The sequence below is a fragment of the Alligator mississippiensis genome, chromosome 2 (genome assembly GCF_030867095.1).
Source record: "Alligator mississippiensis isolate rAllMis1 chromosome 2, rAllMis1, whole genome shotgun sequence".
NCBI lineage: Eukaryota > Metazoa > Chordata > Crocodylia > Alligatoridae > Alligator > Alligator mississippiensis.
In genome coordinates this window covers 298,297,276-298,325,156 of record NC_081825.1, presented here as the reverse complement: position 1 = coordinate 298,325,156, position 27,881 = coordinate 298,297,276, and the positions used below count along the sequence as shown (strand labels likewise).

Genomic DNA, 27,881 nt, shown 5'->3' with positions numbered 1-27,881 from the left:
GCAGGAGGTATCACTGCAGGTTTGGCACCTGTGTGGGCTTTATTAATAGTGTGTCCTGTGTGACTGCTCCAGAATTTAACTGTTAGTTGTCCAGTGTCCTACCTACCCTTTCTATCAGAATATAGTTCTCCAAGGTTGAAGCAATGATTCTGTAGAGATCAAGGTAGTGCCGAGTTGTGCTAACAAAGGTCGGGCGAGCTAGGAGAGCATGAGTCTGTAGTTGTCAGAGACCGGGGGGAGGTGGGGGTCACAAATTCTCCCATGACTGCCTCCTGTGCAATTCTGGGTACTTCCTCTGGTCCTCATCCGGTCCTGGTCCATGTTGGAGACAGCACGGAGGATCAGGTAGACCTTGAGTTTGATGCCATTTGCCAGTGTTGAAGTTCCTGTGACTCCTTTTTCTCTTGACTTAGAGGTTTCTGATTTTTGTGGAAACTCTCTGCCCCTCTCTGGCCTTCATGGCACTCTCTCCTTTACCAAGGCTGTAGGGTACAGCAGGGGTCAGCAACCTTAGATCCAGCCTGCAGACGTAGGACTTGGGCAGTGCTCGGCAGTGGGGGGCTCTGGCTGCAGCCACTTGTCCCCTTGCTGGGAGAAGTGGTGGCCAGGTCCTGGTGCTCACCTATCCACCCACCTCTAAGTCATGGTGGGTCATTGTGGCTCACAGCTGGGAAAGTTTACCTATCCCCAGGCTAGAGGAAGGGAGTGCATCTCTCCCTTAAATTCCTCCTGAGCATTTTTTGGTCAGTGATTCAGTAAGGAATTAAGGACCTTTCCAGAATAGTGTGTTAGTATGCACAGGTAGCTAGAACAACTGTGCCATACAAATGGCCAGCGCGTTGTTTAACCAGACAGTTGGGCAAGGTATATTGAAACATGAATCAGGCCTTGCAGTTGCATGCATTTCTAAAAATGAAGAGGTGAGCAAGTCAGAGTAAGTGTCCTGCTGGAAAAAGTCTCCAAGTCTAATGGGTGTCGGGATGCTGCAGGAGGGTAGTACAACTCAAGCTCACTGCTAATGACTAAGGGGACCCTATACGTGGTCCCATAGAGCGTCCTGGTGGTGGTGCCGATACCTGACACTTACTACGACTTTCCAGGAGGCTTGACTGTAAAGATGAGCTCTGAATTTTCTAGTTCTCAACCCTTATTCTGGGCTTCTGTGCCTGGTCCAAACAAGTCTCGCATGGTACATGTCTGTCATGATCATAAGAAAATGTCAGCGTCTGCTCTTTATCCTGTGTTATGTGGTGTGGTTTTTTGTTGTTGTTCATTTGCTTAATGCTTGCAATGCTTTTCATACTTTCATGTTTTAACCTTATCACAGCTCGAGTACTGACTGTACCCTGGTTTGGCACTAGCACAGTGGACTTCCGCATGTGAGAAAGGAAGCTGCTTTCCTGCATGTAGTGTGACCCAAATGTCATTTCGTCATGTTAAATTGACATGGAGGAGGTGTGGAAATGTGTAATGAGGGAATAAACAGGAGATGGGTCAGGGGTAGAATTGTGTCATGCACATGGGCTGGTAGCTGTGACTGGAAGGACTGAGGGTCCTCAATGAAGAATAGCAAGCCCCAGCACAGAACCCAGAAGGACCCCTATGGAAGGGACACGGGGACAGCTGCCTTTAAAAAGATACAGGAAGAATGAGGAGGAGAAGTCAGAGGAGAACCAGGAGATGGCAGAGATGTGAAAATGGAGAATGCTGGCAAAAAAAGGTACCATCTGAAGTGCCAAGGAGGATGCCGTTTAAATCAAAAACTTGGAGATCAGCGTCATTGGACTGTCGTGCGTCTTGGCTGGAGGTGGAAGAGGAGAGCTGAAGTCAGCGGATGGCGGTAGTGTGCTCAGAGTGTTTAGAGGTGCAGAGGCATAATTTCAAAGGCCTGCTTTTTGAGGCTAGGAAAGATAAGGACAGTGCTCCAGAAACGTGAGGTGCTTGGAGTTGCTGCTTGGGGCAAGGGGACTCATGAAAAGGGAGAGGATAGAGGCAGAGAGCAGATGAGGACCCTCCCTACCAGTGACAGGAAAAGGAGGAGGCCAAGATGCTTCTTGTAGAGAGTTGAGGAATAGTCAAGAATATAAAACAGGACAGGGAGGGACCTGATGTTGCAAACAAGTCCATTGGCTTGAATTCAAGGCTGGCAAATGAGGGTCAGTTACTAGAGGTCCAAGAGGGACGATGGAGGAATTGATATAATTGAAGGAACAATATTTAGTGAAGACCAGGTCAAGCAATGGACAGCCTGGTGAGTGGGGACAGCTGATCCAAGGTTGGTGGTCAGATGATGAAGAGGTGGGAGGCCAGGGGTTTTTAGATGTGCTGTCAAGGTAGAAGTTGAAGCTGAGGCTGGGAGATGGATGCCTGAGTCTCCCTCTTGCCAGGTTAGAAAAACCTAGGTACATAAGCTGCTTGTAACTGTAATGTTCAGTAAATGAATCGACTTCCCTATTCATTCGCTCCTGCCTCTGTCCTCACTGCTTAGTAACATAGACCAGAAGTTCCCGAGTTGGAGTCCTTTTTTTAAATGCCTCATCTTGTCGTATGCACAACTGGTTTAGAAACCAGTTTTTTTCATTTATTTCTTGTGGTTGGATAGCCAAAATGGATTCCCTTTTGTGTGTGTTAGGGGTGTGGCAGGGAACGTCATAGGCAGAATGGTCACGTCTGTGATTTCCAGTATCCTCTGACAGCTTTTTAGTGCAAGGCTGAGGAAAGCTTTAAGACGCAGTAAAAATCTTGTAATTATGGTCAGCAATATGATATTCCACCAAAAAACATTTCCAAACTTGTGACTACTTTTGACTTTGAGCATGGAATTAAGACACTGAAATTGTAGTAAGTGGGAGCTTGTATCTGCTTCCCCTGGACTTATAGCATCACCCTCTGATAGCCATACATGGTATCTTGCTGGCCCATTTCTAGGTCATCAACTCAGCCCTGATATCATCTGAACTAAAAAAGAAAGCTGGTGTCTCTCTGGTGTACCCTGTACATGCCAGAGGGCAGTTCTGATTGGAAATGTGTGTGAGCCCCCTGCCATGGGAAATGAAGGCTGGAACAGAGGTTACAAAAACCCTACAGAGCCCCAGGTCCTTCCTTTCCTGGGCTAGCTCCATGTCCAGAATGACTTTTTTTTTTTTTGGTGACGTTTATAACCAAAAATTTCCCTTGCTCTGTTGGTCTGTGTCGTACAGCTAATTTATTCTATAGCGCAGCGTTCCTGTGTGTCTGTATTTCTGCACTAGCTCTGGCTGATGCAGTTTTTGAGAGTTTGACTAAGGACAGATTTTAAGTGGATCACATTATGCCCATTCACGTTCCCTTAGATTGAACTGTCCAGTCACTGCTTGGCTTGGGGAAAGCCATTCCCTGGGTTGCTGCTTGGCATATAATTACATTTTGGGCCTAGAACAACAGAAAAGAGTCTTTGCCTTCCTCACAGAGGACCTACTGTGAGGCAAGTCCCTGGGTTTTGGACCAGATCAGCATCTTGTGTGTAAAGCAACTGGGTTAGGTTGCCTTGATATCATCTGAACCTCATCTGATCTTCCCTGACCTCAGTGCTGGGCAAGTTGAGAACAACACCAGCATTAAAAACACGGTGTTGAAGAAACCAGAATCCGCACCTGTAGTGCTGAGGTCTGTGATTCACCACCGAGGCCTCTGTGATGCTGAAGACGTAGGCTCCGAAACATGAGTGAAGTGCTCTAAGGGTGACTTCAAAGGGTTTTTACAAGACTTTTCATCGGGAATTGTAGATAATGGGTAAGGATACAATGAAAAATAAGTGGCCACTCAAATTAAGGACAATAAGAAAGTGGGGTTTTTTTTAAGTATCAGGAACAAAAAGAAGCCTAACTGGTAACTGTCCATTACTAGATAGGAATAGTAGAATTGTTTGAAAAATTGCAGAAAAGACAAATTCTGTAATATTTATGTCTACTCTGTATTTGGGAAAAGCCATCTGATGTAATTATAATCACATGATGATGATGAAATGCTTTCCATTCCAGGAATAACTCAGGGGGGATGTTAAACGCACAATACTGAAGTTGGATATTTTTAACTTGGAAGGTCCAATTTTTCATCCAAAAAAATTAAAAAGCATTGTCTGAGAAGCTCTCTGGCTAATGCTGATTTTCAATTAAGTTGTGCAATACTGAAGAAGTTCCAGAGGACTAGAAGAATATTGTGCAAACCTTATAAATGGGTAAATTGGATAACACAGAAAATGTACATGCCTTGCAGCCTAACTTTGGTCCATGGCAAATTAATGGAACAGAACGTTTCGTACAGGACGTGGTACAGCACTCGAGTAGTTTCGGGTGGGGCATATTGATGCCACTCAGTACGGATTTATGGAAACAGACTTTTCGAAATATAACATTTAAAAATATAAAATATTTTAGTTTAAAAAGATAGCAATGTTTATAGAAGGTACCTAGGCATTCGACTTGACACGGCACACTGTTTCAATTAAGATACTAGAATGACACGTTAATGCGGCACAAATAAATGGATTGAAAGCATGGCTAGCTGATGCATCTCATAACTTAATTGTGAATGGGGAATCTTAGTTAAGCAGCTCATGTTTCCTATGAGGTCCCACATGGATCAGATCTTGCCTCTATGCTCTTTAATGTTTTTAGCAAAGAACAGGAAGCCACAGTATCATTACTGATAAAGTTGAGGCAAGGGGTTTTGTGAGTGATATATTTTATTAGATCAAACTGACTAAGTCGGCTGTTGGGAAAAAAAAGATGGTCAGTTAAGAAGAAGAGAGGTTACTGATACCAGAGAACTAGGTTTTTCAGTCAGTTGGCCGCAGTCTTGCGTCTGGGAACAAAAACTGTAGGCCATACATACAGAATGGAGGACTACTGTAGGAAGCAGTGACTGACAAAGATTTGGGGGTCACGGTGTATGAACTTGAGCTTCCCAGTGTGACACTGGCCAAAAGATTCATAGATTCATAGATGTTAGGGTCAGAAGGGACCTCAATAGATCATCAAGTCCGACCCCCTGCATAAGCAGGAAAGAGTGCTGGGTCTAGATGACCCCAGCTAGATACTCGTCTAACCTCCTCTTGAAGACCCCCAGGGTAGGGGAGAGCACCACCTCTCTTGGGAGCCCGTTCCAGACCTTGGCCACTCGAACTGTGAAGAAGTTCTTCCTAATGTCCAATCTGAATCTGCTCTCTGCTAGCTTGTGGCCATTGTTTCTTGTAACCCCCGGGGGCGCCTTGGTGAATAAATACTCACCAATTCCCTTCTGTGCCCCCGTGATGAACTTCTAGGCAGCCACAAGGTCGCCTCTCAACCTTCTCTTGCGGAGGCTGAAAAGGTCCAGTTTCTCTAGTCTCTCCTCGTAGGGCTTGGTCTGCAGGCCCTTGACCATACGAGTGGCCCTTCTCTGGACCCTCTCCAGGTTATCCGCATCCTTCTTGAAGTGCGGCACCCAGAATTGCACACAGTACTCCAACTGCGGTCTGACCAGCGCCCGATAGAGGGGAAGTATCACCTCCCTGGACCTATTTGTCATGCATCTGCTGATGCACGATAAAGTGCCATTGGCTTTTCTGATGGCTTCGTCACACTGCCGGCTCATGTTCATCTTGGAGTCCGCTAGGACTCCAAGATCCCTTTCCACCTCTGTGCCATCCAGCAGGTCATTCCCTAGGCTGTAGGTGTGCTGGACATTTTTCCTCCCTAGGTGCAGCACTTTGCATTTCTCCTTGTTGAACTGCATCCTGTTGTTTTCTGCCCACTTGTGCAACCTATCCAGGTCTGCCTGCAGCTGTTCCCTGCCTCCCGGCATGTCCACTTCTCCCCATAGCTTTGTGTCGTCTGCAAACTTGGACAGAGTACATTTGACTCCCTCGTCCAAGTCGCTGATGAAGACATTAAAGAGTATCGGTCCAAGGACCGAGCCCTGCGGGACCCCACTGCCCACACCCTTCCAGGTTGAGACCGACCCATCTACCACGACTCTTTGGGTGCGACCCTCTAGCCAATTTGCCACCCACCGGACTGTGCAGTCATCCACATCACAGCCTCTTAACTTGTTCACCAGTATGGGGTGGGATACCGTATCAAAGGCCTTCCTGAAGTCTAAGTATACGACATCCACCCCTCCTCCTGTGTCCAGGCGTTTCGTAACCTGGTCATAGAAAGAGACTAGGTTGGTCAGGCACGATCTGCCCGCCACAAACCCATGCTGGTTTCCCCTCAGCATAATTTGTCCTGCCGGGCTCTCACAAATGTGAGCCTTGATAATTTTTTCAAAGACTTTACCAAGGATGGAGGTGAGACTGACCGGCCTATAATTGCCCGGGTCCTCCTTCCTCCCCTTTTTGAAAATGGGGACCACGTTAGCCCTTTTCCAGTCTTCTGGGATTTGGCCCGTGCGCCACGAGCGTTTGAATATTCCCGCCAGTGGCTCTGCAATGACGTTGGCCAGTGCCTTCAGCACCCTCGGATGGAGCCCATCCGGGCCTGCCGGCTTAAAGGCATCCAGTTCTTCCTAGTGACTCTGCACCATCTCAGGGTCTACGCATGGTAGTCTGGTGCCTTGCTGCTGCCTCTCTACAACCCCAGTGAGAGACTTGTCGTGCCCCTCACTTAGGAACACTGAGGCAAAGAACTCGTTGAGGAGTTCATCCTTGTCCCCCCTATCTGTCACCAATTGTTTCTGCCCATTTAGCAGCAGTCCTATTCCTCCCTGGGCCTTCCTTTTACTCCCAATATATCTAAAAAACAATTTCTTGTTGTCTTTTACGTGGGTTGCCATCCTCAGCTCCATGGTAGCTTTGGCCCGCCTAACTGCCTCCCTACAAGCACGAGCAGAGGAGGTATATTCATCTTTAGTGATCTCACCCTGTTTCCACTTTTTATGTGCTCCCCTTTTGGCCCTTAGGCTGCCCTGGATTTCTCTGGTCAGCCATGGAAGCCTCCTGGCCCCTTTCCCTCTTTTGCCTCGCTCGGGGATCGTCATGCTTTGTGCCCGAAGGATCGTTTCCTTTAGGCACAGCCACCCTTCTTGGGCTCCCATCCCATCAAAACTCCTACTCTGCAGTGCTTCCTTGACTAATCGCCTGAGTGCATCGAGATCAGCTTTCCTAAAGTCTAGCACTTGCACCCTACTAGTTACCTTACCCACTCGCCGTCTTATGTTGAATTCTAATATAAGGTGATCACTGTCTCCCAAATGGCTACCGATCTGTAGGTCCCCTATCATGTCATCTACCGTTGCCAATACCAGATCCAGTATGGCATTCCCCCTAGTGGGACCATGCACCTCCTGTGTCAGGTGGAGGTCCTGTACACAGGTTAGAAACCTGCGTGAGCGATGGGACCGTGCTGTCTGCGTCTCCCAGCAGATGTCCGGGTAGTTTAGGTCCCCCATGACTACCGCCTCTTTAGCTTTTATGGTCTCCGAGAGTTGCCTCAGGAGCCCCGCATCTATTTCTTCTAAAAGGGGCCATTGCCTCTCATCGGGTGTAACGTGAGCTGAGGAATATGTTGGAGGAGAAAAGAAGTTTAAACTTTGTCTGTGTTGGGCACCAGTGAAATTGCTGCTGTTGTACTTGGTTCAGCCTGAAGTCTGCAATTCAGGAGGGTTGTTACTGAATTAGAAATGTTGTAAAGGTACACAGGGAGGACGGATAAACATGCCTTATAGGGAGAGATTCAAGGAGCTCAAGGCACTTAGTGCATCAAAGAGAAGGCTAAGGGAGGAGTGGATTAGCCTATATGAGTATCGACCTGGGGAACAAAACCAATAATAGAGGGTCTTCATTTTTGCAGACAAGGATTCAATGGCTGGAGGCTGAAGCTAGACTAACAGAAGTACACATGTTCAGCAAGCGTGCAACAAATTAGCCCCTTGCCATCCCCGAGTGCTATTCTGATCCCGTTTCTCTGCCCAATTTACTGCTCTGCTTTCTGCTCCTTGCCCTGTGCTCTCTCCCCAATATCCTCCCCTGCTTCCTGTCTTATCAACTGCTGTGCTACCTGTCCCCTTCCTGATCTGCTGTGCACTGCACGCAGAGGCTGCCTATGCCACTTGTGGCACTTTTGCCACGGGTTGGACACCTCTGAGCTAGCCAATTCACACTATAAATTAAGTATGAACTTAACGGTGTGGATAGTTAATCATTAGCATAATTGATCAAGCTGTCCAATAACTGTGGTGCATACTGTCAGTTTTTCAATCAAGACTAAATGTTTTTCTAAAATGTATGCTCTGGTCCAGGGGCGTCAGACTGGGGCTTCTTGGGGGTCAGATCTTTCCCTGCCTCTGGCAGCAGGGCAAGCAGCATCATGAAAGCACCAGGGTTAAATGGCCATTGCTTATTGTTCTCCCCCTCCCCCAGTGGTGCTCCATACCTCTGATTTTGGCAGAAGGCCTCATCCCTGAATTCCTGGCACCTCTAGGAACCCTGTGGGCCAGATTACGTGGCTCCGTGGGCCATAAGTTTGACACCCCTGCTGTAGTCCAACAACAGCAATTAGCCTGGAAGCAGGGTTTAGACTCCCCTGAATTAAGGCCTCTTATGCAAGAGGTCAGATTAAGATGGTCAGAATGATCTTTATTGGCTGCAACCCATGAATCGGTGCCAGATAACTTGAGTAGCAAAGAAAGCTGGCAGATCACACCGTGTTTTACTGACAATTGTATAGCATCTGTACAGCAATTACAACTACAGTATTGCTACCATGGATAAGGTAGTATAAGAGTGATGTTGAATCTGTGATGGTCCAGAAGTTGTGAGAAGCAAGGATTTCTTAAGGCGATAGCTTTTATTGGACCAGCTATGTGGTTGGGATAAAGTCAGGCAAGCTTTTGAATGCAAAGCATTCTTCATCAGGTTTACATTGTTGGCATCTTCATGTTACGGTAGGAATCCTTGCCTCCCACATCATTTCTGGACCATCATGGTTACAACCACACTCTTACACTACTGTAATATGGAAGATACCGAAATCTGCTGCTTACCAGGGAGCATGACAATGAATGTCTTGCATTTGAAAGCTTGTCAAACTTTATCTTAGCTACGTAGTTGGTGAAATAAAAACTTACCACCCTAAGAAATCCTTCCCTCTACCATGGAAGAATAATATTAGGAAAGGGCATGGCATACCTTCAATTTAAACAAAAAAAATAGAGATCAGTGGCTGAAAACAGGAAAAGCCAGACCTCTGTATGACCAGTTCTTTCTCTGTGGGTCACTAGCAAATGCTCCAGACTGTTAATACTCTACAGGCCAGAGGTGGAGAACACATAACCTTTGACTTAGCCTGGAGCCTTCAGATTTTCTAAAGCTATTGTCAAGTTTGCTATCCCAGGAAGGCTCTTATCCTGCTTTCTCTCTGCCTCCTTTTGGGAATGCCAAACGCAGGCTATTTGTGCTATGACATGCTCTGGAAAAGTGAAGAGTTTGCTGCCATTGAGAAACCACTCCCCAGCCCAGCCCCTGGCTTCTTTACTTTTCATTCCATCCAGGAAGAGCACACACCGACTACTGAAACCTCCTTAGCCTGGCGAAGGGTTTTTGAACTCAAAAGCTTGCTTAATAACTATTCTCCAACTATTTGGGTTGGTCTAATAAAAGATATCAAATTCACCCAAGGAACCTTGTCTGCCTATGTCTGATGAAATGGCACTTTCAGGAAAAGAAATGTTTCCTCTGTAGGGCAGCAAGTAACAATGTATATTATGCTTCTGAATCATCTTGTTTGGACTATTGTAGCAGTTAGGGGTGCACTGATAGAGATTTTTTGGGAAGATACCGGTGGCCAATTTTTAACGAGCCATATCGACCAATACCGATCCGATTTCCGATATACTTGTATTGCGAGGGAAGAGGCGAGGGGGAGCAGACGGAGGCCCTGTGGTGAGTGTGGGAGTGGGGCTGGGACAGGGCCAGGTGCTGCACAGCTGGGGCAGGCCACAGGATGGAGTCATGGCTTGTCCGAGGGATGCAGGGGGAGGCAGCTCCTGCTGCTGCATGCATCCCAAGAGGGCATGGGGGTGTGTGCCCCCGAATCTGTGTGGAGAGAAGGTAGGCTGTTACTGCAGGCTGGGGCTGGGGTTGGGCTCTTCCTGGCATGGGGGTTGGGCCAGGCTGCATTCGGGGTAGGCAGCAGATTAGGAGGGGGCTATGGCGAATTTTGAGGTGGCTGCAGCCCCCCCCGTAGCCCTCTTCCCAGTGCCGCCACCACCACCTGCCCCAAGTGCAGTCCAGCCCAGCCCCCTGCCAGGAAGAGCCCGGCACCACCCTGGTCCCAGCCTGCAGCAGCAGCCCACCCTCACCCCACACAGATCTGGGGGCACATGCCCCCCATGCCCTCCTGGGGTATGTGCAGTGGCTGGAGCCACCCCCCAGATGAGCTGCTCGTGGCTCTGTCCCGTGCCCTGTCCAACCTGGGCAGCACCTGCCCCAGCCCCACTCCCTCCCTCACTGCAGGGGCCTCAATCTGCACCCCCCCCCCCCCCAACAGACTTACCAACTGGATCTGGCTACTCTCCACGCTGTTGGGCTGTGCTCCTGCCCCTGCCCCCTGCATGCTGCGCTGTGGCTGCATGCATGCACAAGGCATTCATTGGCCCTACCAGCCAAAAATGCCGATTGATGATGCTGTCAATTTTCCTTATATCAGTGCTGATCCGATATGGGACCAATGTATCGATGCACCTCTAGTTGGCTTAACTGGTGGTTGTCTTTAGCTGAACAGCGCTGGTCTGGTATCTTGGCCTGGCATTTGACAGTCTTCAAAAGCCCACCTGCTCTAGGGTTTTTTTAAAGGACTGATGGTCTTCCATGGATTGGAGGCATCTAGAATCTTACCTGGGTGTTGACAAAGTAGGAATCACCTATTTGAGTCCATGGCCTAATAGCTCCTTATTCCACCCATTGCTAAAGCTGGATTTCTAATTGCTCATTTGAGAGAGGAGCATGTTCTGTGCCTTAATGGCCAATACTCCCTTCACCTCTCTCCACAGGGACAAATTTGCTCTGCAGTCCCATCCACATAATTGCCTAAAGTGAAAGTCAGAGTTTTACCTAGCACAGATGGTTATCTCCCAGTTTCCTCCAGTCACCTGACTCCCACTGGGAGAAACCTAGACTGCATGTCTTGGATACTCTGAGGACTTTGTTTTTATTGAAGTAAGTAGTAGTGAGTCGGTTGGGAACAGACCTCTTATAACTCTTGAGTGATTAGTGGAGGGGGAGTGCTACAGCACCTAAGCAGATTAGGTTGTATGTTAAAAATAATGTACTTTAGCAATAGTGGCTGTACCCGAGTGACTTAGATTTGCTAATGCAGATCACAAGACAGGACCTGTCTTATTGCAGTCCCTGTTTAATAACCATAATCTGCATAATACCTGGAGCTCCTGTTGCTCCTCCTGGCAGTGCTGCTCTGTTGACTTGCCATCCAGAACTTCTCTTTTTGAGACGGCCGGTCTGCAGCTGATGCTTAATGAGTGCCCCTCAGCCCCCTTCTGAAGGCTGCATTGCTTGCTGGACTCCCACAAGCAGGCGAATGCAGAGGTTGCTGCAAAAGTGATGAAAATTGTTTACAAGAACCTGTGGGTCTTTAGGAGCGTTGCCTCTGCATGCTGACACTGCCCACTGATCTTCCTGTCTTTCTGAGCAGTCAGAAGTTTGGTGGAAGGACCTGGGAGGTGTGTGGGCACTGCATGGCCTGACTCTGCTAGAGTAAGAGAGAACTTGCGGAGTTTCAACAGGCAACTATTGCTAGAAAGCTCCCAAGCTCAGCAGCCCTGCCGAATGCATCTCCCAGGCAAGAGCACAGAACAGGATCTGGGCCTGACGGGGAAACATGTTGAGAGCCCCAAAAACTCCACCACGGTTAGGGCTGTATTTTGCTAGATTCTCTACAGATTTAGAAAACAGACAATCCCTGCCCTGACTGCTTACTGGCAAGAACATGGCGCCATGTATAATACATGACATTAACATTTAAAAATCCATGGTTTATAAGGTTGTATCGGATGCTCTTGCGTTATGATTAAATTTCTTAACTTTCTTATTTTAGGCTAGAAATCTGCATACAGGAGAGTTGGCTGCTGTAAAAATGATCAAGTTAGAGCCAGGTAAGTTTTGCGTTCTTTCCAAGTTCTGTTGCTGTGTCTGTCTGCTGTTGGACACTCTGCATGTGTGCATTTTCACAGCAGGGAGGTACTATTTGCATGTTACACTTAGCCAAAAAAAAAATGTAATTTGCTTTAGTTTTAGTGGTTGTCACAGGAAACACTCGGGGATTATCTAAAGCACAATGCACAGTTGCTCTCATTTTTTTTCTGCTCAGTATTTTCTTGTTCATTCCTGTGTATTCTCTCTACTACCTCTTCAGATCTTGCCGTTACGGTGGATGCGGATCGAGGACATGCTCTTTTCTCTTTTCTTGTACAGGAAAAGCTGTAGATTTAATGTTGGAGCCTCCCTTGTGTGCCCACCCCACCCAGCAAATGTTCTGGGAGAGGAGTGGGCAGGAGGGGGTGGCACTGCTGCTCTCCCTTCTGCCACTGCTCTTCACTGAGCTTCTTCCTAGGGGTGCAGCCCTGGGCAGGTCTGATATTCTGTCACAGTTCACACTGATTACAGCCTCCTCAGTCCCTGTGTTTTGTGTGAACATTGTGCAGTGCAGCATGAAAGCAGTGTGGTGGGAGGTGGTGAGCCAAAGTGCCAACCCACCTTGACTTCAGACCGACATGCCTAACTACTTCTCTGATAGAAGAACCAGTGTCTCCTGACTGCCATTTCTGCCTGTTGGCTGATGAGGAAGGAGGGTATCCAGTGGTTCTTTAATCCCACCTCCCTAAACCAGCAAAAGAGACAAGACGCCAGCTGTAACGTTTAGTCCTGCATGGGGATCCGAAATCAGAAAGAGCGTCTGGAATGGAAATTGGGACAGCAATAATTGAGAGAGAATTCCAGCTCCTCCTGGCCAGTGGCACCCTGCGTGTGTTTAAATTTTTATGTAAAGGAATGCTCCCCTGCTGCGGGTTCATCAAAAAGCCTTCTCTTTACTTTCCAATCCCTCCTTCAGTAATCGGCTTTCACGTCTTTCTGCTGTGCTGGTCTCACCGCAGCCCCCTTAGCCTGAACTCTTGACTCACATTGTGCGTGGGAAGCAGGACCTTTGTTATTGAAGGCCTGATTGGAATGCATCCTCTCCCCCCTAAGCCCCAGCATGTCTCTATGGCACAGGGAGATTAAACACCTCTGCTTGTGTGCGGTGGGGTTGTCTGTACTTAGTGACCGAGATGTGAGTATTCATATTCTGTCTCGTGGATGCGTTATAAAATAGCCTGTTGCCTCATTACTTTTCTTGCTTCCATCCTGTTGTGCCCCCAGGAGTTGGAAACTGCTGATGCCTAGAAATTAAAATGTTTATTAACTTCTGTGGGCCCTATCATGGTTGCAGGGCTGGCTGTACCTCCGTTTCCCCTCTGATCTCTCTCTGCACGCTTTCACATGTCAAACCTCGTGGCTGTACCTCTGGGGCAGAATCCTCCAATTCTCCTGCTAACCTGGGAGTCCACATACCTGATCCAGACGTCTGGCTGGGTTTAAGCCCCTGAGATCCTTGCCTTCGGGAGCCTGTGACTGGTGCTACACTGTGATCACACAGGCCGCTGCAAAGCGGAGCTTGTAACAGTAGGAACCATGTTTTAGAGAGAGAATTTTTACATAAGCCAACACAAACGTATCTCTTATACATAAAGCCTTGTAACCTAGGCAGACGTACCCTCTCCAGCCATCCCAGTGGGTACTTGTGTCACAATGTGCTTCCCTCGAACAACTACACCTCTTTTTAGAGAGGATCCCTTTTAAACCCTTCTATAATTCTTGAACCCTGTGGTCAAAACCAGACGGTTTTGTAGGTTTAGCACAGGATCAAGTCAGGGAGGGGTCTTGGAATCTTCTTAAATGTCACTGGTTCATGTCAGTGTTTGCTCCGTAGAATAGTTTAATTTTTTTCAACCCAGACCTACAAGGAATTTAGATATCTTTCACAAAGCAGAGAAAAAGGGAGTCCGTATTAGTGTGTCATGTTGATCCTTGTATAGGCCAAAGACCAGTGTCTTTCCCTGACATACGGGAGACCAAAGGCTGAAGGAGAAGGAATAAAATGAAGAGGAAGCGGCAGATAACTGAACGTGCTGGAGAGAGATCTGCACAAGGGCTGGTCTCTTTTCATAGGAACGTAAATGCCATGAATAAGCCTTGTTGTGTTCCCTCTTGTTTCCAGTAAAGTGCCATGTTCTCCCTCTGGGGCCTGTTCTTTCTTTTCCTTTAACTTTCATATGTAGCAGTGAATCCTGACGAGGCTTCTCCAGCTTTTGTAGTAGAAAGAGAATATCAACCTGGTTGCATAGGGATCTTTGAATTAGCTCTCCAGTTTCTGAACAGTGCCTAGGATAAACCTCTTCTCTGCCTGATCTGGAGCACGGATTTGAACCCAGGTCTCCTTTCTCATAATAAGGCAGTGTCTTAACCACTGGACTATAGGGTATTCCTGGGTATGTCTCAGTTGCTCCTGTATAAACCATTCCACTGTGTATAGATTACATTATAGGGTAGAGAGAGACTGTGACCCTACAGGGATTTTAACATGGATCACCTTCATCTCAGGCAAGCTCTCCAATGCCTGGGCTGTCGGAAGTGAGGGAACCACAGGTGTCCAAGTGCCTTTGTGAAGCCCCATCCTTCTTTTCTAAGTTCTTCCATTGCTTTTTATTTAAAAAGCAGCTAAAATGTTTGAAATTGATTCTTTTTCAGCAAATAGAAAAAAAAAAATTCCAAAAAAAATTGGGTTTGGGTTGGCTAGAAATAAGTTTGCTGTAACTAGTGATAATGACCACATCCCCATTAACTTCACCGTATTGCCAGCTTGAATTGCCACAGGCAAGGGATTTCTTTTCAGGCCTTTTTCATCATCTGCAAAGTGTTGCCAGCCTGAGCTCAGTCCTCGGCACGTGCCTGTACAAACTGCTGGCAAAGGCTGCGCAGGGTATTTTCTTAAGGCAAGATTACAGCATTTTTTTATTCTCTGGAGTGTCTGCTCGTCTTGTCTCCATGATGCAGTCCGCTCAGAATGCATCAGCTCACTTCCTTGCAGGCCGACATGGCTGATTTAAGCATATTGCTACCATCTTTTTAAAAACCTATGAACTGGTTGCTAGGGAGGCATTGTATTTATTTAAAGGTTTTACTTAAGTTTTCAGTTGCAGGGGATGCAACCCTTTCTAACCCAAAATGGCCATCAGCAAGTAGACTATATTTTGTTCAGTATTGCAGACCCTTAAGTAGCTAAACAGACAATTTATGGGATGAAGATTTTCAAACCATGAGTGAGGGGGCAGTGTAATGCACTTTATCAAAGGTGAAAAGATGCTGCCCCAAATTAGATTGCAGCTGAGAAGTTCCCAATGTCTGAGGAGCTCTGGAGAAAGCATCTGTTTAATTTTAGGGTAGGGATGGCCTAGTTTGCTTTTTCTTCATTACTGACTAAGTGATGATAACTGATTTGGTAGGCAAAAGGAAGTAAATAAAACCAACCCCCAAAATCACTGTATCTGGCTTTCTGTCTAGTCCTTCTCTTGTTTGTCTCCTTCCCCTAAAATGAAACAAAGCCTCTTTTTAAAAAGTGGTCATCATTAGTGTGTTCAAACGTGTCTGCAATGTGCTAACTCTGCTGCCACTGTTACTTACACAGCACTAATAAAATCAAAGTAGACGGTGTTTTTCACTTTTTTTGGCATAGACTTTGAAGAGCCTTTAGCCAAAAATATTATGGCACGCTAATGACATTTCCCAACATTCACTGAGTTTGAATGCTTCAAATAATTTGAGAGCCAGCTCTGTTTCAGAAACTAATTCTATCTGCGCTCAGCAGCTTTGAGAGACTGGTATAGAAGCCAAAACTATCGAAAACACAAAAGCCACTTCCTTGTATGGATTTAGCAGATGAACTGGTGGAGAAGTAAATGCAGAAAGATAGCAGCTAGCTGCCAGTGTGATTCTACTCTCTACAACTTTTTCTCTGGGAAAAGAGAATAAAAAGAGCTGTCAAATACGGGGAACCTGTGTTGCAAGTATTCTTGTGAGGATAAATAACAGCACTGGTAACATTTGGCTTTTTATGAGGCTGTCAGAAATTTGTAATGCTCCAAATCCCCTTATACGTTTACTGGAGTATCTAGTTACTCTTTTTTCAATTGGCTTAGGAAGAGTTGGTTTCATGTTTTGTACTTTTCCTGTGGAAATAATCTGTTTAGGCCAAAAGAAACCAGTTTATTGTTGTATCTTGTACTAGATGGATGTTAGTTCAGAGATTTAAGTGCAACGCAGAATAATTACTCAAATGTGTATAATGTGGCTTTTAGTTGATCCTGCCTGTAGCAGGGGTTTGGACAACTGGATGACCTCCTGAGGTCCTTCTAGCACTAGTTTTCTGTGATTCTGATTCAGATCCAAGTGCTTTGTTGTGTGTGTTTAGTTTCTGTACTTCATGAAGCTGATCCTGAAGTCCCTTGCCTTTTTAGATTGAGATTTGATTACATCCTTTGATCATTTTTGCAATACACAGGAGTTGGGATGCTGAGTTAAGTTAATATGAAACACAGAAGGACTGAAAGGGGACATTGCTGCAATGAATGCCCTGTGGTCTGGCAGTCCACAGGTGCTCTAATGTGGTGCCAGGTGCTCTAGTGTGGATTTGGGGTTACTTTTTTTAATCCAAAAATTGGGGATATTTTTTTTTATCAGAGAAAACCAGCATCCTTGTGCATTACACAGGAACTCTGCTCCAAAAACTTTTTAGGTGAGATGGAAAAGGCAAAAGCACTAAACTCTATTTAATGCAAAAAGCTGAGTATGTAATATCCTCTATACAGTGGCTATTAGTGTTCTTAAGAGAAACCTTGAGGTTGCTCTGACTGAACCTGTGCCTGAACCGTACCCAACAGCCTACAGGATTGGAGGAGTACGAAAACGGCTTTGTTTCATTGCGACTCTTCACCCACACGTGATGCCGAGTGCAGTTTAGGCAGGCTCGAGAATAAGTTGCTTGGTAATGTGGTTTCATATGCACAAGGTTCAAAAGGCTTGGACCTCTGATACGTGGATTCAGATGCTGGCTCTGAGATTCACTGAAATCATTTGATCTTATTCAAAACCCCAGCAGATTCAAAACCCAGGGCAGGGGGTCAGACTTGATAATCTATTCAGGTCCCTTCCGACCCTAGAAACTGTGAAACAGATGTATTTTTACTAAGCAAAATAGCTGTGTAATTTTGCAGGGCAGTCTCTTCTTAAGAGACACTTGGGACTTGAATGTGAGAACTGCTTTGCGCGGCATGCTGGAGCTGCTTGAGCCTGCACATTACTTGCTTATGCTAAGTGTATTGTGATTAGCAGCAACCTTCATTCTCACAAATGCCAGGTTCATAGAGCTATTGAATAAACCAAGCTGTCTCAGAATATACTCAAGCAGAACAGTGGCAGCATAGTATTTTAGTAGTAGTGTAGGGTGCAGAAATGGATATTTAGGATGCACTGTTTAATATATACCAACATAATTAAATACCAGGTGCTCTAAACCATTTTGTGAAATCTGGGGTCATTTAATTTTGCAGTTTTACACGATGTATTCACACTCAGCTGCTCTTGCTTCAGCTAGTCTTCTTTCTTGGTTGTATGTGATTGCATTTTCAGTACAACATAACCTCTTAATGGCAGGAAGAGCATTAATGAGATCAGGAAAGTAGTCAGCATGGGAAGTAGTCAATGAACCAGGAAGTTCAGCATCCTCTGAATAGGAACAAAGCTAGAGATGGAAGAGAAGGTAACGGGGAGCTGAGAAAAGCCTGATGCTTGTCAAGAGGGCAGTTTGGAGAGAGTGTGTACAATGGGGTCCCCAGGAGAGTCGGTGGCTGTGTTGCACTTGCATTATGCCTACACTACAGTGTCACAATACTCAGTCTTAACCCCAAGGAAACGCGCCTGGGTCATTATTTCCTGCTCTGTGCACCTCGGCCCTGGAAATGAGATGGGGATAGTGTAGGGGTGCCTCAAGCTGTCACTGTTGAACATGCTGGAAATCCAAGTCTTGAGCATGACCCACATCTTCCCCCTGGGACTGTCTGGGGCGCAGTGTATTGTCATGCATTCCAGGGATCCTGGCTTCCTCTGATTAAAAAAAAACAAACAACCCCCCCCAATTTTTGGGTTAAAAAAAGTAACCCCAAATCCACATTTTTCTATGATCAAAATGAAACACTAGTAATATTTTGATCACAGGAAAATGTGGATTTTTGGGTTACTTTTTTAACCTGAAAATTGGGGATTTATTTTTAATCGGAGAAAACCAGGATCCCTGTGCATTACACAGAAACTGTGCTCCTAAAACCTTTGAGGTGGGATGGAAAAGGCAAAAGCACTAAACTCTGTTTAATGCAAAAACCTGAATACCGAGAAATCTATGTCAGTCATCACCAACGTGGGTGAGACCCCAGGATGGATTCACCGATGTGTTTTGGAACGATCGCTGTTCGAATCATAGAAAAGCAGAGAAGGCTCTCAGAAGGCTGTTTAGTCCATCCCCCTACTCAGGGCAGAGACATCCCTGTCTAAACCATCCCAGCCAAGTGCTGGTTTAATCTGCACTTAAAAACTTCCAAGGATGGAGATCCCACACCCTCTCTAGGGAGGCTGTTCTAGTGCTAAGCCACCCCCACAGCTTGAAAGTGAAATTTCCCAGTATCCAACCAAAATTCCACTGATGGACATTAAAGACTTGTTGAATTAAATAACTTTAATTAAAACCTGTCCCTGGCTGAGACAGAGAACAATTGATTACCATCCTCTTTTTAACAGTCTCTTTGTATTTGAGGACTCTTATCAGATCACCTGTCAGCCTTCTCTTCTTCCAACCCTTCCTCCATAAGTCTTTTTTTTTTCCTAGGTCTTGAATCATTTTTGCTGCTCTCTGCTGGACTTTCTTTAATTTGTCCACATCTTTCTTGAAGTGCAGTGTACTGCCTCCAGTTTTGGACACCATATGAGGACTTACTGGGATTGAGGAGAATGGGGGAATCATATCCGGTGCCTGTTATATGCAGTACACATGTCAATGTTGTCCCAGAAGCTCTGCTGCCTGCCTGGAACCTGGATCCAAGATATCATAAATGATTGCCGAGACTTGTCCGAGGGATCTGGAGGAAGCCGAAGCAGGAGGGGGCTACAGAGGAGGCCTCATTCTTCCTGAGAAAGTAGGGCAATTGGCTACCCACCTCAGGTGTCTGCACACGAATGCACAGAGCCTGGGAAACCAGCAGGAAGAACTGGAAGTCCTGGCACAGTCATGGCACTATGACGTGATTGGAATAATAGAGACCTGGTGGGGGCTCGCATGACTAGAGCGCTGTCGTGGATGGGTACAAACTGTTCAGGAAGGACAGGCGGGGGAGAAGAGAAGGAGGAATTGCACTTGATGTAAAAGAGCCATATGATTGCTCAGAGCAACGGTATGATACTGGAGATGGACCTGTTGAGAGTCTCTTAGAGGGGAGAGCAACAAGGGCGATGCTGTGGTGGGGGTCTGCTATAGACCACCAACCAGGAGGAAGTGGTGGAGGAGGCTTTCTTCAGACAATTAGTGGAAGTTTCCAGATCACAGGCCCTGGTTCTCATGGGGGACTTCAGTCCCCCTGACATCTGCCAGGAAGGCAACACAGCAGTGAACAGGCAATCCGGGAAGTGTTGGAGACAATGTCCTGGTGCAAGTGTTGCACCGACCAAGTAGGGGCCATGCTCTTCTTGCCCTGCTGCTCGCAAACAGGGATGAACCGGTGAGGGATGTAGAAGTGGATGGCAAGTTGGGCAGCAGTGACCATAAGATCGAGTTCAGGAAAAGGAGAAGGAAAGCAGGAGAGTATTGACCCTGGACTTCAGAACAGCAGACTGAGTCCCTCGGGGAACTGATGGGTAGGATCCCCTGGGACACCAGTCTGAGGGGGAGAGGAGTCCAGGAGATGTGGTTGTATTTTAAAGAAACCTTACTGAGGGCACAGGAACAAGCTATCCCAATGTGCAGGAAGAATGGCAGAAGTGGCAAGCGACCAGCTTGGCTTAGCAGAGAACTCCTCGGTGAGCTTAAACACACAAAGGAAGCTCACAAGAAGTGGAAACTTGGACAAACAGCTTGGGAGGGGTACAGGAATATCGCCCGGGCATGTGGGGATGAAGTCAGGAAGGCCAAAGCACAGTTGGAGTTGCAGCTAGCAAGGGATGTGAAGAGCAACAAGAAGGGTTTCTACAAATATGTCAGCAACAGGGGGAAGCGTGGGTCCCTTACTGAATGGGGGAGACAGCCTAGTGACAGATTAGGAGGAAAAGGCTGAAGTGCTCGATGCCCTTTTTACCTCTGTCTTCACAAGCAAGGTCAGCTCCCAGACTACTGCATTGGGCAGCACAGTTTGGGGAGGAGGTCACCAGCCCCCGATGATGAAAGAATAGGTTAGGGACTGTTTAGAAAAGCTGAAAGTGTGCAGATCCTTGGGGCCAGAGGTAATACACCCGAGGGTGTTGAGGGAGTTGGCTGATGTGACTACAGAGCCGCTGGCCATTATTTTTGAAAGCTTGTGGTGATTGGGGGAGGTCCCGAACTATTGGAAAAGGAGCAAATATAGTGCACTTCTTTAAGAAAGGGAAGAAGGAGGATCCAAGGAACTACAGACTAGTCAGCCTCACCTCAGTTGTCATAAAAATCAAGGAGCAGGTCCTCAAAGAATCCATTTCTAGACACTTGGAGAAGAAGGTGATCAGGCACAGTCAGCATGGATTCACCAAGGGCAAGTCATGCCTGACCAACCCAACTGTCTTCTACAATGAGATGACTAGGTCTGTGAATGCAGGGAAAGCAGTGACTTTAGCAAGGCTTTGGATATGATCTTCCCACAGCACTCACAAGCAAGCTGAGGAAGTATGGGTTAGATGAATGGACTGTAAGGTGGATAGAAAGCTGGCTGGACTGTTGAGCTCAACAAGTAGTAATCATAGATTTCATAGATTTCATAGACATTAGGGCTGGAAGGGACCTCGGAAGATCATCGAGTCCAGCCCCCCGCCCAAAGGGCAGGACGTCAGCTGGGGTCATAGGATCCCAGCAAGATAAGCATCCAGTTTCATCTTGAAGGTGTTCAATGAAGGCGCTTGAACAACCTCCGGCGGCAAGCTGTTCCAGACCTTGGGGGCTCGATCAATCAATGGCTCAATGTCTAGTCAAGTGGAGTGCCCCAGGAGTCGGTCCTGGGGCCGGTCTTGTTCAATAACTTCTGGAAAATATGATGGAGTGCACCCTTGTTAAGTTTGCGGATGACGCTAAGCTGGGGGGAGTAGTAGATACGCTGCGGGGTAGGGTTAGGATTCAGAGTGACCTAGACGGATTGGAGGATTGAGCCAAAAGAAATCTCAGGAGGACAAGTGTAAAGTCCTGCACTTAGGACGGAAGAATCCCATGCACCACTACACCCTGGGGGTGACTGGCTGGGCAGCAGCTCTGCAGAAAAGGTCCTGGGGATGACAGTGGACAGTAAGCTGGATATGAGTCACCAGTGTGCCCTTGGTGCCAAGAAGGCTAACGGCATCCTGGACTGCACTGGTAGGAGTGTTGCCAGCAGATTGAAGGAAGTGATTGTTCTGCTCTATTTGGCACTGGTGAGGCCACATCTGGAGTCCTGTGTCCAGTTTTGGGCCCCCACTACAGAAAGGATGTGGACAAGTCAGAGAATCCAGAGGAAGGCAGTGAAAATGGTTGGGGGCTGGGGCACATGACTTGTGAGGAGAGGCTGAGCGCACTGGGTTTATTTAGTTTGCAGAAGAGAAGAATAAGGTAGGATTTAATAGCAGCCTTCAACTCCTTAAAGAGTGGTTCAAAAGAGGATGGAGCTGGACTGTTCTCAGTGGGGGCAGATGACAGAGCAAGGAGCAATGGGCTCAAGTTGCAGCAAGGGAGGTTGAGGTTGGATATTAGGAAAAACTTGCTCACTGGGAGGGTGGTGAAACACTGGAACAAGTTATCTAGAAAGATTGTGGGCTCTCCATCCTTGGAGGTTTTTAAGATCCATCTAGACAAAGCCTGGGCTGAGATGATCTAGATGGGGGTGGTCCCGCTTTGAGCAGAGGGTTGGACTAGATGTGACCTCCTGAGATCCTTTCCAGCACTCACTTTCCATGATTCTGTGATAATGTATCCCAATATGCTGTTGGCTTTTTTGCAGCAAGACCACACTGTTAGCTCATATTCGGTTTATGGTGCACAATAATCCAGGGTGCTTTTCTGCAGAACTGCATCCTAGTCGGTTGTTCCCCAATTTGTATTTTTTTTTAACATAGGCTTGAAGAGGGAAGATCAGGGGATTTCTGTAGGGGCTTGGTGAGGTGTGGATGTTGTGCTTGGGCAGCTTTGCTGGTGTGGATTTTATATGTACAGAGGAGAGGTTGTGATCCCCTCAATCATGCCCTCTCACTTTTCCTGCTGGTTCTGGGAAAAGTAGTTATTCAAACACAAATACTGGAGAAATGCTGCAATTCAGGGCTCTGGTTCTTTCCTGAATTGGAACTTGGCCAGGAGCCCCCTACCCTCGATAGGATGCTTGTGGTCTTTTTAATGGCAAGAACTGATGAAAAACCCTAATTTGCATTTCATTTTCTCTTAGCGAAGGGGTAAGCAGCCTGGGGTGGTTTGGAGCTGTATTGGTGGCAGGGGGCTTCACCTGTGTGGCAGCAATGGCACTGGTTGGGGGAGCAGTGACTGTGGCCAGGTTAGAAGGAGCTTGTGCTCCAAAACATTGCCAACCCCTGCATCTAGCATACTGCTGGCCCAGTAGTGTCTAAGGGAGGAGTCCTGCCTCCAAAGTGGCAAACCCCATCTTTCTAGGCCCTGTCTGCATAGGGGAATTTGGGAAGGATACAATTGCTAACCTCTGGAGTGGGGAGCATTCACACATGCTCCTGCTACATGTGTTTTGAAGGCAGTTTTTGTACTGTTACTGCATCCAGCAGCAGGTCAAATGTGTTTCAGTTTGTAGTCATTTAGAGCATACAGTGCTAGTGGAGACCAGAAATGCTGGCTCACACGATGGAGTTGAGCCTCCCAATGCTCCACGCCCGTCAGTGATGTCTCCAGCATCTCAGAGCATTGTCAAGCCTCTCTCCACCCAGCTAGGTGCAGGCCCAAAAGCAGCTGAGGCTGTTCTCAGCTGCATCCACATGATCATAGGAATGACCCATTCATCCTTCCCTTGTTTCCACACCCCCACCCTGTGATGCCGCACTCAGATAATGCAGAGCAAGCAAAATGGTGACTGGGAATGTGGTCCATGGGGAGTCTTTTGGAAAATCAAGTGTTTTCCAGGCAACTAAACACGGCTGCAAGAGAAGAGCGGTGGGAGCCTTGGCTTCTCTCAGCCCATGTGTCATTCCTCGTGCTGGATGGAAGCAGTGGAACAAACGGAATATGACTCCAAGCAAATATACCCTACAAACCATAGATTTGTGCCTGCACCAGAGATGTGCCGAGTCAGCAGGCAGTAATAGGTGCTGCCCTCCTCTAGTTGCTAAAATGCTGTGTGTGTGAATGCAGAGTGGCCACACACCCAGTCCGGGATGGCTTGCATGAGTCTGCTGCACTGTGCCAGCTGTACGCAGGGCAATACTAACCCTTCGATTTTACTTCTCTGGGGTAGATGGGTCCCAAGGTGTGGGGAGGGTCTCTCATCCTCAGAATACCATCTAAGCATAAAACTTACTGGGTCCTGACCTGCTAAGACCTCTAAGTTGTGGTCACAGCCCAAAGTGGTGTGAAGACGGGCTTAAATGTCTATACTCTAGTACAGCTGGCAGAGAGAAAAGCGGGTGATTGAGTAAATGGAGCAGGTTGAACCACATGTTTTGATCGAGCCACAGTACTTCATTGCAACTGCCTCTCTGCTGCACGGCTGGCTGTACAGATAGGGTTACATAATCACAGCAAGCTTTGAGTCACCCAGCTGCTTGTGTGATTTACAGCAAGTCTCGCAACCAGCTTTTGCTCAGCATGCTGCATAACCCATAATTGCAAACTTGTGACTAGACAAAAGTACATTTTTTCCAGTTGCTGTCTCCAACGTTGTTTAGCACGGAGTGGTCACTGATGACTAAAACAGAAGTAAATTGCTTTGCGAGCCTGTCACTTGACTGTCTTAAAGTCTGATTCTTTTATCTTGCTGTCTTCCTCCTAATGGAAAGGCCGAGTACAAATAGGACGTTTTTCTGCCAGTTTACTGCAGTTTTGCCTCCTTATTTCTTTCCCTTTATCCTGTCCAACATCCTGGCACCTAGATCCTCTTGCTGTCCCATTACACAAACAACATGTGTTTGCTGCAGATGTACAGAGCCAGGCAGCAGTTCCCTTAGACACATAGGGCAGGCTGTTTCCTGAACCTGCAGCAGTGTTGATGTATTTGCACGGTGCTGCAGATGGCTAACCACCATTGACTCAGCAGTGCTCTTTAACACCCTTCCAGTGCTGCGTGCACATGACTACACTGCTGCCGGTTGAGGAGGAAGCTGTATAGGGCTTCACAGTGGGGTAAGTCTTGCACTGAATCCGTACCCAAGTGCTTTTTTCCATTTAAAACTCTATGCAGGTCTTCCTCTTTCCCATGTAGGTATCTGACCTTAAGGTGTCCTGCTCCATGTGCCTAAGCTACTTCCTAAGGATAACAGACATCAACAAATGAAGCTGCTCAGCTGTGGCGGACTGCGTCCTGTCACAGCAGATCCACTTCGTTGGGTGAAACAGACCTTTCCCATTATCCCACTGTGGGCCCCAGCCTGATGTGGGACCAGAGGTGACATGTTTCCCTTGCCTGGGAATCCCTCGTATACCTTGCTGTCTTGGACCTCCTTGCCAGGACCTATGCAGAGGCACAGGTGGGCATGTTTCCCAGCATGGAGGAACAAGGCAGTGTAGGACTTGGGCCAATCCTGTGGTGCCCCTGCCTCCATGGAGAGACCCCTACCTCTGCATGAAGCGCAGGTTAGTGTGGGTCCCAGCAAGGAGGTGCTGAGCAACATGGGACCTAGGGAATTCCCAGTGCCCTTTGCCTCCATGCTGGGACCTGTGCTGACCTGGTAGGAGACCTTGGTGGAGCCACAGGGCACTGGCGATTCCCTGGGACCTCACTGCCTTGTGCCTCCTTGTTGGCACCTGCACCAGCTCCACAGGAAGCATAAATCAGCATAGAATCTGGTGCAGGTCTCAGCGTGGAGGCACGACATGCCGGAGATTCCCCATGCTGCCATGCCGGGACCCATGCAGGCTTTCCCCATTCGTGGAGATGGGCCCCTGGAGATCCCGGGTTAGGGCTCCATGAGCAGGGAACTTCAACTTTCCCTGCTTACAGAGAGGTGCCCTGAGATTCCCTGGGGCAGGTCTCCATAAGTGGGGAAAGTGCAGGGCTTGTGAGCCCAATCCTGCACAGGAGTTGTTGGGGTGTAGAGGATTAGGCCTCTCAAGCTCTCGGAGCACCTGCCCAGGGAGTCTGGAGAGTGCGGGCATTTCTGGAATGCCTGTGCTCTCCCATCACAGAGCAAATAGACATCTACTGCGATAGAGTGGCACTGTTTTATGCTTCCTCGTGTCACAGCCACTGATGTGGCACAGCAAAGGGTAGGGACATCTCTTTGCTCCCATCCTGTGCTGCCATCAAAATTGTTCTGGCAACACAAATGCTATATCAGGCAATGTCTGTTTTTACCCATAGTTACTCCATTCTTTGCTTCTGATTCTGGGCCTCCTTGCTCTGTCCACTACACGGGGAGCAGCTTCCCCATCAACATCAATGTAACTTCTCACCTCTTCTCTCAAGGTCTTCCTGAAACTTTCAGTTCTGTAGCTCTTTTTGATATACTTGCTAATATTTGAGGCAACTCAGGCTGCTGCACGCACTATGAAGTTGTTTAGTGCAGGGCCTGCACGTGGATCATGCTCTGTGAAATAAAGCAGAAGTTCCACGTGCATCGATGTCTCTCCGTGACGGGACAGCGTGTGGTGGCTCTTAATGATAAAACGTCCCCTTCAGATCAGAGGCTGTCTGTTGAGAGGAATCTCTCCTCTCGGGAAGACTGTAATATTGCGCAGCGTATGATCCGACATGAACACGCAGAGAGCTAAAGTTGGAGAAAGTGAATACTTTCTTCCGCTTTGACTTCTTCTGTTGCACTTCCTCATTTGGATGTGGTTTAAAAACTACTTTATTTTGAAAATTTTCCAATGGGGTGCCTGTAAGCATAAAACTTTTCCTGAAGAAAACTTGTCATCAGTGGTGAAATGAATCAAACCATCTGACTAAAACCCCAAATTTCCCAAATCGTGTATAAGGGCACAAATTCACTCTGAAATTCAGTGTGGTCTTAACGTATCTGTGCAGAACTTGATTATCTGATTTATAGAAACTGTGCTTTCTTTTTCTTATTTAGCTTGCAATACATAACAAGATTGCATATCACGATGGCAGGTTTCAGAATCCTCCAAGAATTTTCTTTAACGTGGTAGTTCATTCGAAGCATCTGATGAAGCAGGCTGTCACCTATGAAAGCTCATGCCTCCCTATACCAGTTAGTCTCTAAGAGTGTCTGTTCTGGGGTGGAGAGGGGAGCGCTTTAATTAGAGTAGCTCTCAGAGCCGCTCTGATTAACGTGCCCGCAGCGTCGCATGTATTCAGCATCCCGTGTTTCAAAATGACAGCAAGGGTGTTTTAATTAAAGCTTGCTCGAGGGTGTGTGTGTGTGTGTATGTGTGTAAATATGTATATGTATAATATTCAGATTCCTATTATTTTCATTTTAATTGTTATATATCCAAATGGTTAAACAAATGTAAATATATATATTTGTTTGTTGCAGTTGTTTGTTCACACACACACACACACACACACACACACACACACACACGTCTTTATGTATCTGTATATAGATTATTTATATATAGGCGTGTGTGTGTGTGTGTTGGTATTCTAATTTTTTTAATTAATAAAATAAAATAACCTGAAATGTGCCTAATCCATAAGAAGAAACAAACTTTAAAACTGTTTTGTATTTAAAGCCATTTTTATTTAATAGAAGGAAGCATTCTGCTATCTGTACTCTGGTGAACCGAACTGCTTTTCATCACCAAGGCCTTTAAGATTTTTAAAAGAACAAACATAATTTCTTTGTTACATCTTAGTAGCTGCTTATAGGTTGGAAAAGGAAACTAGCTTTCCTGCTTTCAGTATATTTTAAGTGTTACCTTAACATTTCATTTCCAGAGCTTGTTACGCTCGAGGGTATAACTACAGCGTCCCAGAATTTTTTTTCCAAACCTTAGCTTAAGATGTTATGTAAAAGTTATGTACCCCAAACTTTGTCTCTACTACAGTTTTTGTTTTGGAGTGTAAATATGAGCACCTTTGTCAAAGACGCATCTGGCTGTAGAGCAGGTATTTAAAGTACATTAGCACTGAACTGAGAGATCTACCCTTCTCTAATTGTCAGCTCAGTTCTTTTGTGTCAACTTTTCCCTTGTTTTATGTTGCAAAGAAAGTGATCAAAATACTGTGGTTTCTCTGTCATTTAGGGTCTAAGCCAGTGGTTCTCACCCCTCATTAAACTCAAGGCACCTCTTGGAAAAGCTAGCTCTTAGCTTCCCCTTGTTTCTTGACAACGGAAAAAATAATAGAGCAATGTTTCTGTTACAGAGAATTCAGAAAGCCCATGACGGGTCAGAATTTTTTGATGCTATGGATTACTATTT

The 27,881-nt window shown here is 46.7% G+C and overlaps 1 protein-coding gene across 3 annotated transcripts in view; it reads left to right on the top strand.

Annotated features, from left to right (window-relative positions):
* The window catches only part of MAP4K5 (mitogen-activated protein kinase kinase kinase kinase 5), a 110,138-nt gene that overhangs the window by 24,326 nt on the left and 57,931 nt on the right, over window positions 1-27,881 (top strand). For 2 of the 3 annotated variants that reach the window (XM_059723384.1, XM_059723383.1), the window contains exon 2: window positions 12,072-12,129. The exons of the other annotated variant lie outside the window; for it this stretch is intronic. In XM_059723384.1, coding sequence (XP_059579367.1) covers window positions 12,072-12,129 — 58 coding nt within the window. The remainder of the gene's footprint in view (window positions 1-12,071; window positions 12,130-27,881) is intronic. 3 annotated transcript variants of the gene reach the window in all.